General features: G+C 43.7%; 1 protein-coding gene across 6 annotated transcripts in view; it reads left to right on the top strand.

The window, feature by feature from the left end:
- LOC146176259 (uncharacterized) overlaps positions 1 to 14532 on the top strand; it is a 326256-nt gene that overhangs the window by 119532 nt on the left and 192192 nt on the right. For all 6 annotated transcript variants that reach the window (XM_084582578.1, XM_084582580.1, XM_084582576.1 and 3 more), the window contains 11 exons: positions 159 to 289; positions 666 to 867; positions 2740 to 3066; positions 5129 to 5281; positions 5873 to 6037; positions 6541 to 6758; positions 8328 to 8436; positions 9755 to 9895; positions 10982 to 11143; positions 12234 to 12560; positions 13710 to 13853. In XM_084582578.1, the coding sequence (XP_084438704.1) occupies positions 159 to 289; positions 666 to 867; positions 2740 to 3066; positions 5129 to 5281; positions 5873 to 6037; positions 6541 to 6758; positions 8328 to 8436; positions 9755 to 9895; positions 10982 to 11143; positions 12234 to 12560; positions 13710 to 13853 (2079 nt within the window). The remainder of the gene's footprint in view (positions 1 to 158; positions 290 to 665; positions 868 to 2739; positions 3067 to 5128; positions 5282 to 5872; positions 6038 to 6540; positions 6759 to 8327; positions 8437 to 9754; positions 9896 to 10981; positions 11144 to 12233; positions 12561 to 13709; positions 13854 to 14532) is intronic.

Genomic DNA, 14532 nt, shown 5'->3' with positions numbered 1-14532 from the left:
GTTGTAGTTTGGTTTTGGCAACACCAAACATATTGAAATTTCACTTATGCTATTATTTCTCTTAATTTACATGACCACTTATGCTTATCTTTGCCTATTACTGAGCTTTCTTCTGCCTGCCACTTATTGACTTTTTCTTGTGCCATATTTGATTCTAGAAACTGGAAGATGCCCTGAACTCAAACAATGGCTTGACTCGCATAGAAGAAAAGATGGCGAGGCTTATCCGCACCCAACCAGACCTGGAAGTGCGCCATCTCCAGAGGGAGCAAGACAAGCTGAAAGCAAGGTGCGTATGTCCACATTTCGGCACATCAGCATTCTGAAGGGAGCTGAGAGGGTAGTACTATGACCTTGTAGAATGTGCATGTTTTAGAACAATAAGCCTTAAAGAGACTTCCTGGATTACCCAAGGTGACTCTGCGGAGAAAGGTACGAGTGAGAAATGCATCTCATGAGTGATTGAACACTAAAGGTTTGAAATCTTCGGTCAATAGAAGCAGCCAGTGGTATGGTATCATAAATGATGGAGTGAAATATTTTTTTTTGCACTCGGAAAGTGTAAGCAAACTTATTACTTGGAGCAACATTGCCAACTGTAGCTTGTGGCAAGGCTTTCTTAAGCATGCAATGTTGTGAGAAACACCCTTTGACTTTCCTTCCAGGCTGGAAGCGGCCAAGAACCAGGCGTCAAGAGCATCGTCAGCTTTGCTTTCAATCCTCGACCGACACCACCAGGGAACACTGGGCGAGCTGCAGCACTGGCTGTCCACAGCCAATGACAAACTGGCGTGGTGTAGCGGCGGTGCTGAGGGTGCTTCGCATGGTGACCGCTTCGGACTTGAGGCCCGTCTTGTGACACTGCAGGTGAGACGATGCCACCTGAGCATGGGAATATTATGTAATAGAGACTGCGCAAGATAAAACCAGGTAAAACCATGGAAGAGTAGGTAAAGCCTAAATGGCGCCATGACAGGCACGGCGGTGCCAGAGCTTTGGCGGCTGCCTGCTCTCTCTTCCTCGCAATCTCCGAAACTCGCAACTAAATGATAGTTAATTCGAGCCCTGTTAATTCGGAAATACGGATAACCACTGTCGGCGCGGTCCCAGCCAACGCATATGAAAGACTATGACCTTCAGACTGGCGCTACAGATTACGCAGGATTTTTTTTTCTCTTTTGCGAGTCGCCCAGCCTTCCATCCATCGGTCTTTAACGAGAGCACGCAGTCATGACGCTGGCTTTTAGCATCGTTCGCTTCAAAAGGAATTTGCTGCTGTGGCACGTTCAAATAATTGAGTGGCAGTAGACGGCGCCCGCTCCAATCGCCCATGGCATGATAAAGCGAACGTACTGAAAACAAGGCTTACACAAGCGGACTAGAGCTGGCACTCTGCCAAGATCGCTGCCGCTCCCCCCCACTTGCTAGACGTGTCAAAAGGTAATCACATCGTGATGTTATCCCTGCGCAGCATCTTGGCGCACTGGCAAGAAATGCATTGTGGACCGTGACGCGTGAAACGGAGGGACGTGCTAACGACTAATGGCTTTTTTTTTTAAATTCTTAGGCAAAAATTGGGGGTGAGTAGGTTCATTATGCGAGTAGGTTCGTTACGCGAGTAAATACGGTATATTTATCGCAATGCAAGTGGTTCTTGTCACTGTTTTCGAGGCCATTCGATAATTTGAACTTTTCCCCCGGTCCCGTGAAGTTCAAATTAACGAGCTTTTACTCTACAGCAGCTTTTGCCATTCGTCATTAAGGTCAGCGCCCGTACAACTTCGCACTCGTGGCTCCCGCACTGACAGCCGTTATGCAACTGCTCATCGGACTCTTTCTGAATTCCCCACATTGTCACACACCTAGTGCCCTCCCATGTTTGTTTTCACAGCTGGGTCAGCTGTAGCAAATGCCTTCGCTTCCACACAGTCCTAACACTTTCTCTTTCCTTCTTGTGCTGCTACTCATGTTGCTATGTAAAAACGAGTCGGGACTCTTTCCCAATTTCCCCGTCATTTTCCTCGCAGTATCTTTTTTAATGTGAAAGCATTACTTCACTATGTTCACAGATTTCTGTTCACAAAACATGTGCGCAAAATCGTGCCCGCAGCAGTTGTTAGCAATTGAGAAGTGGTAGAGGTTAATGAGTGGTGTCAATAGATAGAGGGTGACGTAATGTTGTGTCCGAAAAAATACTTAGGCCAATAAGTTAATTAGGTAATTAATTAGAATACCTGGTTCACAGGAAAGGAGATGTGCAGTATCTGTCACACTTGTTCTGTGGACACTTGAACCTCGCTGTATGGGAAGTGAATAAGATGGGAGTGAAAGCAGAAAGAGAGAAAGGGGTGCTGGTAGTGGATGTGATGTCAAGGACATGAGGTCACGCAACCAGAAGTAGAGCCGAAAAAAGGCATAGGAAGGGCTTGGCGAGCATTTTGAAGGTACCAAAGACTAAAAGGGGTAAACAAAAAGTGAATTAATGTGACATAGAGAACGTGACGTCACGCAACTGGAAGTAGAGCCAAAAGAAGGCATAGGAAGGGATTGGCATGCAATTTGAAAGTACCAAAGACTAAAATGGGTAAACAAGAAGTGAATTAATCAACTAGAGCCAACCAGATGCAACCAACAGCAACATCCGGGCTTTCGCATTACTCCAGTGCAGATTCTGCTCTGCTCTTTAATTTTTCAAGACAGATCTTCCATTAACTTATTATTGTCATCCCACACATGCAGGAACTGGAGTCCACCCTGGAGCAAGGGGAGAAGCGCAAGGAGCAGTACTGCAATGCCGTCAACCTGCTGAGCCAGGCGTGCTCACCGGAGCGGGTGCCCTCACTGCAGGAGGAGTGCAGCCGCATCTGCTCTGAGTGGTCCACGTTCACCTCCACCCTGGCCCAGACAAGAGAGGCCCTGAGGCGTAGCCTGGACCAGTGGCAGCACTTTGAGACTCTCTTCGAGAGCCTCTCCGACTGGCTCAGGGATGCCGAGGCACGAGCCAAGAGCGAGGCGGCCAGCCAGGTTGACTTGCCTCTGCTCAAGGACCAAATATCCATCCTCAAGGTGAGGGGATTTGGTAGCTCGCTCTGAGGAAATGATCTTCTGGGAGGGAACGTTTGAAAAGACGTACTATTAGACAAATAGGCATAATTCTCACACTGTTATATTCTGGCCACCAGAATGCATTTGGCAGATGTTATTTAGTTATCTGAGAAAAAAATATGAAGAAAGAAATGTGTACATTGTCATCTACCTGGCTAACAAAAAAGCCAAAAGATAATTTGAGAGTTATATATTGAGATACAGAAATTAAATCGATAAAGCTAACTTTGAGAGAAAAAAACGAGAATATGGTTCAGAGAACACATTTGAGTTAGCAATTATGAGTAAAAATTAGGAGGCAAAAATGAATCTGGACCTTGAAAATGGATTTAGATATATGTTACGCATAGGACAGATATCTGGTGTTAAGGTAACATTATGGATTCCAGGGAAGGAAAATGTAGCTGGGGACGAAAATCAGGTGAGGAGACAAGGTCAGGGGAAAGCGGAAATTTGGGTGAGTTGGTACATATTCATTTCACTCACAGCACGCCAAGACAGGACTAAACGGAGAATGAAACACAAATAAGCGCTGACTATCAACTGAGGTTTAATGAAGAAGAAACACATAAATACTCCATAAAACAATTTGTCACTACAAAAAAAAATTGTTTCATGGAGTATTTATGTTTCTTCTTCATTAAACCTCAGTTGATAGTCAGCACTTGTTTGTGTTTCATTCTCCGTTTAGTGCTGTCTTGGCATGCTGTGAGTGAAGTGAAGGTCAGGGGAAGTTTGCAGAGTTAGGTTGCTGCAGCTTCCACAGGACTGAGGTAACTGAGAGAGATGATGTGATATGAAAGACCAAAAACTGTGGGAGTTTAAAACTGATTTAAATCAATTTATAGGATGGGAAAGGCGCGGTAACTGTCTCACTTGTTTTCTGTGGACACCGCAACCGTGCGGGAGTGAAAGTGGAAAGAGAAAGAAAGAGGAGCCGTAGTGGAGGGCTAGTGGAGGGCTACGGAGTAATTTCGACCACCTGGGGATCTTTAAGTGCGCTGACATGGCACAACACTGACATCGAAACGAAACCCAGCCGCCAGCCGCCGTGGCGGGTTCGAACCTAAGAGAAGGGAGGAAGGTGGGAGTGAAAGTGGGAAGAGAGAAAGGGGGGCCATAGTGGAGGGCTCCAGGATAATTTCGACCACCTGGGAGGAAGGTGGGAGTGAAAGTGGGAAGAGAGAAAGGGGGGCCGTAGTGGAGGGCTCCAGGATAATTTCGACCACCTGGGGACCTTTAACACTTTAGGAAAAGGAAGGCACCTTATACTTTTTGGTGGACACCACGGAATAATGAACACCTACACCTAAAGATGTCAAGGTCATGTTTTCATTTTTTTTTTGTATACTGGGGAAAGGAAGGCACCTTATACTTCACGGAATTGTGAACACCTACACCTAACCAGCTCAAGGCCACATTTTCATATTTTTTCCTGTAAATTGTGAATTGGTTTATAAGAAAGGAAAGGCTTACTCTCAGTCAGCCGAGAGGGAAAAAGGTGGTGAAAGTGGAAAGAGTGAAAGAGGTCCCATAGTGGAGGGCTACCGGTGGCCACCTACGGGCCTTTAACGGCCTTTGAAGTGTGCTGACATCACACACAGGACTGCCTCTTTATTTAAGTTGGGTTTTGGGGAAAGGAAGGAGCAGTATTCTTTGAATGGATGCCATGGAATTGTGGAAAACTGCATTTAATCAGACCAAGGTCAAATTTTCACCTTTTTTCTTGAAGTTAATAGACTTTTTGTGGACACCAGTTGGGGACACCTACACTGAATTAGGTCAGAGCCACTCTTGAAAGTCATTTGAAGGTCATACTCGCAACCATGGTGACCTTGGCTTTGCCTAGTGTAGTGAAGCCTTTCCTTAAAAAAAAAAAAAAGAAAAAGGAGGAAATATGAAACGTTGTGGTGAAAGTGCCTCTCTGCTTTGAGGATCACTGACATTTGATATGCATGCAAAAGGGGGCATGTCTAGTTAGAGGCACGAATCCTGTACTGATGCGATTTGTCTCTGCTTGCAGTCCCTGCTGAAAGAGGTGCACGGCCAGAAGTCCAGCATGCAGGAGCTGGAGGCGACGGTGGCCAGTGTCACTGCACACGTTCCTGACACTCAGGTGCCCAACCAGGTTTCTCAGCTGGCTGCCCGGTTGCTGCACCTGGAAGCTACGCTGCAGGTGAGGGCTCCTTCCCACATTCATGGTCAGGGTCAGCTCCCCTATCCTTTTCACTTCACATGTGCTTCATTACCTCACCTTACAAAACCGTGCAGCCTTGCCAAATATTGCAGAAATAGCTGCCTGGTGGTGTGTAGTAATAACATTATAATAAGCAGATAGGGTTGTTTGCTCAATGCATTTTTAAACTTTCTTTTTTTTCTTTCTTTTGTGTAAAATAGAGGTCAGTGTGGATTTTTCTAGGAAACCTCACTCGCGGGGTGATTATTTCCTTTTTGCCCTCCATAAATTCACCTGCCATTGCAATAGTGGCAAAAACATATACATTTCAACGAGGTTGCAGATCTTTTAACCTAACCACTATGCCTTTAGCCATTGAATAATGAGATCATATATCTTCATCTCTTACTTGTGGGGGATGACTCACAACAGACTTGGCTTCATCATGACACACTCAAGTACTGTGCGAACTGCTCGAACTGTTGGTGCCTGCAGCAAGCGAGAAGAAATGTTGCTTGGTTCAATGTGGATTTAACAGCCCGCATACTGTTCTCTTACCAGCTCTTGTTACATGATCTGTGCTTGCTGCAGGGGGCCCTTGCCCAGCTGGAGCAGCTGGAGCAGACACAGAAGGCCTTTGAGCAAGCCAAGCAGGACCTTCGCGACTGGCTCTCCCAAATGGAAGCTAGCCTAGATGGCTGCAAGGACGTCCCCGGAGACCAGAAGGCACTCGAAGCACACCTCAAGAGGCTTCAGGTCTGTGCTTTTGCACATCATCCACGAGGCACTGAAATACTGCCGAAGGGTTCTTTTTCTAAGCCAGCAAAAAAGGAAGCAGGGTTCGTATTCTGAGTTTGCCTCGTTTTCAGAAGGGTCGTTATCTTCCTGACCCCGAGTCGTCTGATTGATGGAAACGCTGGAACCGCAAGTGGCTACTGCTTCTGGTTCCACCATTGCCACCAACCAGATGACTCAAGGTCAAAGAGATAGCGACACTTTCGATAATGATGCAAACTCAGAATATGGACCCAGAAAACCGCCTAGTATTCTTTAAATTTTATGCTAAAAGCCCATTTCTTTGATAGTGACAAAGATAGCAGCAGTGACTGTAAAGTACCATTCTTTGCTATCAATTCCATTTTGGACTGTTTTGAAAAGAAATATTTGTTTGTTTATGCATTCATGGTTTGAAAAAAATGCTCAGTTGCACTTGGTAGTGCATATTGCTTCACGTGGTCCCTGTGCAATAAAAACCGCAGGAGTTGCAGAAACAGAAAGGTGCTGGACAGGCACTCCTCAATGCGGTGGTGGATAATGGGGAATCCATGTATCTCTCCCTGAGCGTCGAGAGTAGGGACCAGGTGCGCAAGGAGACCCGTGGCCTGCGTGATGCCTGGGACTCGGCCTGGGACAAGCACACCGCCCTGGTGAAGGGACTCGAGTCCTCTCGCATGGCATGGAGTGGCTTCCAAGACAGGTGTGCATCGGGGAAGCCGGCCTCTCGGCCAACTTTCTTAATTTTATTTTATGCTTTATGGTGTTATCTTTATTTTAGTTGCAGTAGACAAAAGTATAGGACTCTAGCAATGTACAAATTTGTTCCTAAGGCTACCCGAGCACGAGCAAAAATGTTAACTTCATGGTTAATGTTCAAGCTAGCTTCATTGAGGGCACATACAGCAAAAAGGGCTTAATTATTGCTGAGGATAGGAATTTTTTGTGTGCTATTCTTGCAAAAAGACAAAATTTTGAAAAGTTTTCTTCGACTAAGTAATAGCTTGTGATGAAGCTGGATGTGCTTGGTTCCTTTGTGAGGCTGATCATTCGCACGTGAAAATGCCAACTGGTCCCAACTGGTTTATGGGGCACTTCCTATTTCAGACCAACTGACACCTATTGGTTCCATTTTGTTCCACAATAAGGTTCATAGAGAACCGGGAAAGAGAGGAGACACAATGCTGTCTTTTGCACTCTTTACTAAGATGAAACCCCATCACCTAGCCTGATCTCTTGTTTTACTCCAGAGCTTCATGACAGGAAGCAACAAGAATAAGACCAGTAACTTACTGCCATGCTTTTTCATTCGTATTGAAACCGGGGCTCCTACAAACTGAGGTTTTATTTGGCACTTACAGGTCGTGAGAAAACTTAGAACTAGATAGAAGCAGTAGACGACTGAATTGTTGCGGTTAACAGATTGACGAGCAACTTAGCCTGGTTAGGCCAGATGTGAATTAGGTGTGCTAGCACCTCGATTTTGCACTTTGGTTCTAGGAAACACATAACCATCAGCATGCAGTCGTAAACTACCACGCGCGCGCACACACACACACACACACACACACACACACACACACACACACACACACACACACACACACACACACACACGCGCACGCACGCACGCACGCACGCACGCACACGCGCACACACACACACACACACACACACACACTATATATATATATATATATATATTTCAACACATAAAAGCCCTGCTTTAGCTGAGCTATACGGATGTACAGTACCTGCATGGCCAAAGAGTGCAAGGTCTGACTTAGAATCTAAGGTTTCCAATAGGCTTTATTTGCATCTAAAAAGAGCTCCCTTAGTTGGCAGCTCCTGCCAATTTGTCATTACGTGCTCTTGTGAATCACACAAATCGTTGACACGGGCTCATTGCATGAGTATTGCTGCTACACGAGCCCGGAGGCTTCAGACATCACACAGTGGCTAAGTGACCGAGTGGAAGCTTTAGGGCTAGTGCATTAAAAGCAAATGGTAACGAATGTGATATTAATTGGTTAGTAACATCTTTAAGCACCACATCCAGTTGAGCACAGTGATAGTAAAAGACTATTTCCTTGTCATCTGCACTGTCTATAAGGCACTGCTCTCGGGATGATAATTTGATGGTTTCATGCTCTCTTCAGCATGCACTTGAAGCACTCATTCAAGTTACCGGTATAATGAACATCACAGTGCAAGAATCGTTCATGCTATAATCAAGTGTCATCTCTTTTTTTTTCTCTTTGGTGCTATATAGCTGTGGACGAGTAGCGTCATGGCTAGCGGACATGAACTCTCTTTTCGGAACTGACGTGGAACTGAAGCCCAACTTGGCTGAGAAGCAGTTGCAGCTCCAGAACATCAGGGTGAGTATAAGGATTTTCTCAGCTCAAAAAAACAAAAGCAGAGCCTAGATTGTACTGCTAGCAAACAAAATGGGAATGCTGTACTGAAAATGACGCACACCAGGGTTAACTGTGGGTTTAGGGTTGCTATGGTAGGAACACTAGGGGGAGATGAAGGGATTGGAGGCAAACTTTCTTATTTTTAGACTTAGAGTGATGCAAATTAGTACGCTGACTTAAAATAGCATCAGTCAGCTTCAGTGTATTTCTTCAGTAGTTTTCCTTTATGGTAGTCTACATGCTTTTCACATGTTGCTTGTTCACGGAAAGCCTAGCATGACTACAAAACTGGCTATGGGTCTGTAAATGATTTTAATATTTAATAAGAAGTGTGTTCTAAATCAAGACATTCATATTTTTTTTTAATTTTCCTGCTCTCTTTTTTTTTTAATGGACACAGTATGCACCTTCTTATAATGTTTAGAATTCATCATGGTCTAATTCTCGTCAGTAAAAAAAAAATAGAGCCTAGATGGTAAATTTGAGACTGCCTCGGTACAAGGCATATGTCGGCAATTACAACAAAACAAAAGGCATTTAAAATTTATGCATCCATTGCGATGCTATGCTTTACATGAGCAAAGTGATATGTTGAAAATAAACTTTTGAAAAAACAAGCCTTAAAGTAGTACTTAGCTCATCATCACCAATGTGCATTACGTTGTTTGCATATTTATTTGGAGCACTTAAAATTTGTTTCTAGGTGAAATATTTCAGTGCAAGAAAGAATTAGTGCTGTAGATGCCGAAAAGCTAAGTTTTCTAAAATCGACTTTTTTTGCAATTTTTGCGATCCGATCTCCACATCCCCTCTTAAAGATAGCTGAGGAAGAAAGAGGCTACAGGTATGATAACAACTGCACAACTGCATAACTGCACAACTCTTCAGTTTCTAGTATTTTTGCCTACAGACAAAAGGGAAAATGAAATTCTATAAGCGTGTAAAAATCAAGTTCAATTTTCTCTGAAAAGAATTGCGAGACTGTTTCGTTTAATTACAGGCTCAACTTACTATTTCAGCAAGCAGTGCAGGAAAGTATCTCAAAACTTTTTTTTTTTATAAGATCATTTTATCCTCATTGAAACAAAAACAACCAGATTACCTACTCTACAGGAGAGTAATGGGTGGTAGTAATGGATGATTAAATAAAGTACTTATTGTAGTTAAGGCAAACTTGTTGCTTTTTGACTTTCCTTATAGGCATAAAATATTCCTGTAGATGAGGCAGCACGAGTGAGGAAAGTAATTTCTCTTCTTTCTTTGTTTTCTCTTTTTCCAGGCGCTGTCCCAGGATGTGATCTCACATCAGGCGGTTGTCTCGAAGCTGCAGACCAAGAACCAGGAACTGAAGGAGACATCCATGGCTGGGCAGGTGGACGACTTGGTGTCCAACTATGAGGCACTCTGCACCAGGACCAAGGTAGCGAACAGATGAGATTTTTATTTCCTGTGCATTACATAACGGCATAGTAACCGAGGAACATAAATTGTCGGGATGAAACCGTTCACTGTTCAGAACAGTTTGTGGATGAGTCGCTTATGTGTGCACTGAAAAATTCGTGAGAATGCTTGGTTGGACTGCACCTCATGCATGCTTGAAAAAAAATTTGTGGAGCAGAGTTCCACGAAAGGCCCTTTTTATGGCTTATGTGGTAAATGCTATGGCAAAATGTGAGTTGTAGTACAGTTGTAATTGTTAATAATTGCATTAACTGCAGTTAATGATAGCTTTACCCTCAGGGCAGTTCCTGCTGTGCTGCGAGTGGTGTCAAGGACGCCCAAGTACTTACGAGACCTCGCGAAATTGGTGCATTTGAGCAAGTTAGATTTTGTGACCTTCTTTTGAAATGAACACGCACTCTGCCAGTCTCAAACTTGCAAAAAAAATCAAGTCTAATAGCAGAAAGCTCATTAGAAAAGATTCAGATATTTCTGTGGCTGAGCCAGCATGTTTAAAACTGGTCATAATGAGGTCATAACGCAGAGGGCTATGGAAAGAAAAATGGTAGGGATAAAGAATGTTAAAAGATAGGAAACGTGCAGAGTGGGTCAGAGGAATAACTCAAGCCACTGACGTTCTAGTGGAAATCAAGAAGAAGAAATGGGCATGAGCAGGACATGTAGCGCGAAGAAAGGTTAACCGATGGTCGCTTAGGGTAACAAACTAGATTCCAAGGGAAGGAAAGCGTACCAGGGAACCCCAGAAAGTTAGGTGGGTGATTGAGGTTAAGAAGTTAGCAGGGGTCACGTGGATGCAGCTAGAACAGAAGCGGGTAAATTGGAGGAATATGGGAGAGGCCTTCGCCTTGCAGTGGGTATAGTAAGGCTTATAATGATTATAATGAGGTCACCAAGGTTCAGCTTACGTTTTACAGGAATGCTATAATAAGCAACTTGATTTATGCAAACTTGCCCCTAAAGTGTTGTCATGTTGCTCTTATAGATCTAATGTTATGTATGACAGGTTGCAGTTACTGATCTTTACTTTGTGATATTTTCTTTCTAGGCAAACATAGCTCAATGCGAGAAACGCGTGAGTGAGCACGAAGCCTATCAGCACAGCCTAGAACGTTTCCTGGACTGGGTCAGCACGCTTAAGGCTACTGTCGATGGCCCCGAGGAACAAGGCGACATGGAAGCTGTCAAGGCCAAGATGGCAGCATATGCGGTCAGTCATGCTTTATGTTCTTCTGGCAGCTGCTCTTTAAGCACTTTTTATTAGAAAAATCCTCGAATTCATATCTTTCTCACAGAAAACAAGACATACAGTGAGGCTCAATTGTTGTCTTCATCACTTTAGTCTTGTCATGATGCCTTTTAAGTAAAGAAAACTATCTGTATACATTTTTTCAGAAATATCTAGCAATTACAGAAGGTTGAGTATCCACATACCTGAATAGAGGCATGGGTCACAATTTGTGTAGGACATTTATTGCTTTAGAGAAACCACGAACAAGTTACGGCAAATGGACAATCAATCGTGAGATGATGTTTTTATGCAATAATTATCCAGACGTTCTCAAGGTTGCAAGTTCATCTAGAAGCCTTTGAATCTTCATATGCTGAATTTAATCTCTCTTTATTTCAGATACAGAGCAATGCACATTTCTGATTCAGATAGGTCATTAAAATGTAATGTTTCGATTTCAAAACTGTATAAAAATGTTAAATTTACCGCATGCTGTTGTCCTATGCTTTGAGTTTCAAAGACATGCTTCACATGTACTTGTTTGAGTGGTGACATTTTTTACGGTTGCACGCTTGCTGCAATCATGTATCTTGAACCTGTACTGCCGCTGCCACGCCCAGTGGGGCCAGGACCTCGTTAGGAGACTAATTACCTCCTTTTGTCTGGCCCCACAGGCAGTACCATGTGTTGGCAATTCAATAAACAATACAATGCAACATGATACAATAGAAAATAGATTAGAATACAATACGATATGACACGACACGACATGACACAACTTCCAACCACTCAGCCAAAGGCCTTCTTAAACTGCAATTTTAGAACAAGTCCCTTTTGTATGAAGTGCCTTTTCTGCCATGTGCTTTGTTTCGACAGCAAGTCCTATTCGACTGCATTTCTAGTTCAGTGGGCCTATCTATACCTGTCTTCTCTTTCTCATATATATTGCGAAGACGACGAGCGCGTGCCAGTCTCCCGAGCTCGCCACATGGCGGCGCCAGTAAGATAACATTGCGGCAATATTTTTCACCTTGTACTACCATTCCACCCCACTGTCCATATATTGCAGCTGGTGTTGGAGAGTGAGCCAGAGGCCTCCGCCAAGCTGGAGCACCTGCGAGATGCCCTGGAATCGCGCGTGCTGCCGGGCACGTGCCCATCGGGGCATGCGGCGCTCCAGGAGCAGTTTGCAAATGCCAAAGCCCAGTGGGAGGCCTTGCTGGATGCCTGCGAGGAGGGCCATTCTCACGCTCGAGAGACCCTAGACCGCTGGGACGAGGCCAACAAGACCCTGGACGAGCTGGAGCAGTGGCTGGCCACACAGCGTGCCCGCTGTCAGGACATTCCACTGCAGGCCACCGCCGAGGCCAAGCGCCAGCAGTTGGACACACTCAAGGTCTTAGTGATGTGAAGAGCTGCCACGGCTGCACATTGATGCTTGGTCAAATTTGGTGTAGCTTAAGGGCTTTCGGAACTTCTTAAATTTAAGCTAAATGCAATGCAATTGCACATTTTTAATCAGTTTTTTGTGCTGATTTCAAACATCTAATTACTTTTTTATTTAATTGTCATTTAGTCTTGAAATTATTTGACATTTTCACTCCTTTGTAAATTTATATAAAGGGGCAATAAAGAAAAAAAACACTAACCAGAAAAGTATTATTAACATGTTGTATAAAGGATAAGGAATACAGTTTAGGAACTACATATTTTACCAAGGCAATATTAGTAATTTTACAACTTGTTGGATGTAAGAAAAAGCAGTGCATGAGCCATTTAAGTCACAGCGCACAAAAAAATTTTCAAGCGTAAAATGAGAAATCTGTGTTCAACATTATGTAGTTTAATCATCTAGGAGCAAGCTGCAATAAAAATTATGTTTACCTACTCAGGATGCGAAGATATCCTTCTTGTAAACTAGCAAACCATCAAAAATTTAAGTTTTGAGAAATCAACAAGAAATGAACTTAGATGGGATTTATTCGGCTTATTAGCACCTTATAAAATGGAATGAATGACCCAGGGAGTGAATAAATGAATAGGTATGCAGGATATGGGTTGTAGAGCTTGCAAAATTTATTTTCAAGAAGCCGCTTTTATTTAGTGATTTTCGACCCTTCAAGAACCCTGTTCCCCCTTGATGTTGTCAAGTTTGATAGGCTTACTACATAAAAAGCTAGTATTCCTGAACCTAACACTGCAGGCGTTGTGCAGTGAGAATATAGTACTGTACGGTATCACCATATAGCACGATAATATGAAGTTCAGTGCAACAAGAAAAAAATGGGGGAAACATTAGGGTAACAACCGCCATCAAAAATGGCACGACAGTCGTCTGTTCCAGGAAGAAAAGGGAAGAGAATGGATGTAAAAAGAGAGTCCTATTCAAAACCCCTCGAAAAATGCAGGAGCCACTTGTTACTACAATGTTCCAGATTAGTTACAACTGTTATTCTAAAAGTGCTCCGCTTTCTTTTTCTTCTTTGGTTGGCTGGGTAGTTTTTTTTTTTTCATCGACCAACCATTCTTCTTCCTCATTGTGCAGAAAGTGGAGCAGGACGTTGTGGCCAAGGAAGGAGACTTTTCTGCCCTGTCCAAAAATGCCCAGGCTGTGCCAGCAGACACTGTGCTCGCACCTCACCTGGACAAACTGCGCAGCAAGTACCACCTGCTCAGGAACACCATCAAGGTGGGAGTCTGGGCTGTGCTCTTGCACAGTGTGTTTTCAGTTTCTTTTCAAGCTTTTTGTGCAGAACATCACCTTGCTTCTTCAGGTTGCTTCTTCAAAGACCTTCAGGTTGCTCATTCAACCTGAAGGTCCTTCAGAGAGGACCTTTAGGTTGCAGTGAGCTGTTCAGTGGAATGCGTTATTCCTTTTTTTTTAGGGTCATGATGAAAATCTTGCGTCCATGAGATTTGTTCGCGAGATTTGTCTGTGAGACGAGACGTCGCAATAGGTTCTGACGGCATAATTTTCTCGTTCAGCTATTTAGGCCTAGTTCCTATAAAAAGACCCGCAGGGCCACGTGTACATCAGATCTAGTTCAGTCTCGCATGTCGAGGAGAGGAGTTCTGAGATGCCGATAACACTGACGACGAAGCCAAAGAAAAGAAAAAAAGAAATGAAAAGTACACAAACAAGCAGTATAGAGATAGGAGAGAAAAAGAAGGATATTCTTTCACCATTATGCTTTTAAGCAGAGCCAAGCACAATCCTGTAATTTTTCAATATCTGTGCTGCCATGGCTATGTGCTGCAGTTTGCCACTCGAGCTGTGTGATTTATCTGCTTACTGGTGGAACTTCTCGTCAGAAGGAGTTAGGAGTAATTGTTATATCTGAAGTGGTTAGTACTTGCTCATGTGAAAG

Source organism: Amblyomma maculatum, chromosome 10 (genome assembly GCF_055883805.1).
Source record: "Amblyomma maculatum isolate TAMU_Amacu chromosome 10, ASM5588380v1, whole genome shotgun sequence".
Classification (NCBI taxonomy): Eukaryota; Metazoa; Arthropoda; class Arachnida; order Ixodida; family Ixodidae; genus Amblyomma; species Amblyomma maculatum.
Note: the sequence above shows the minus strand (reverse complement) of the source record. Positions and strands in the feature narration are given on the sequence as shown.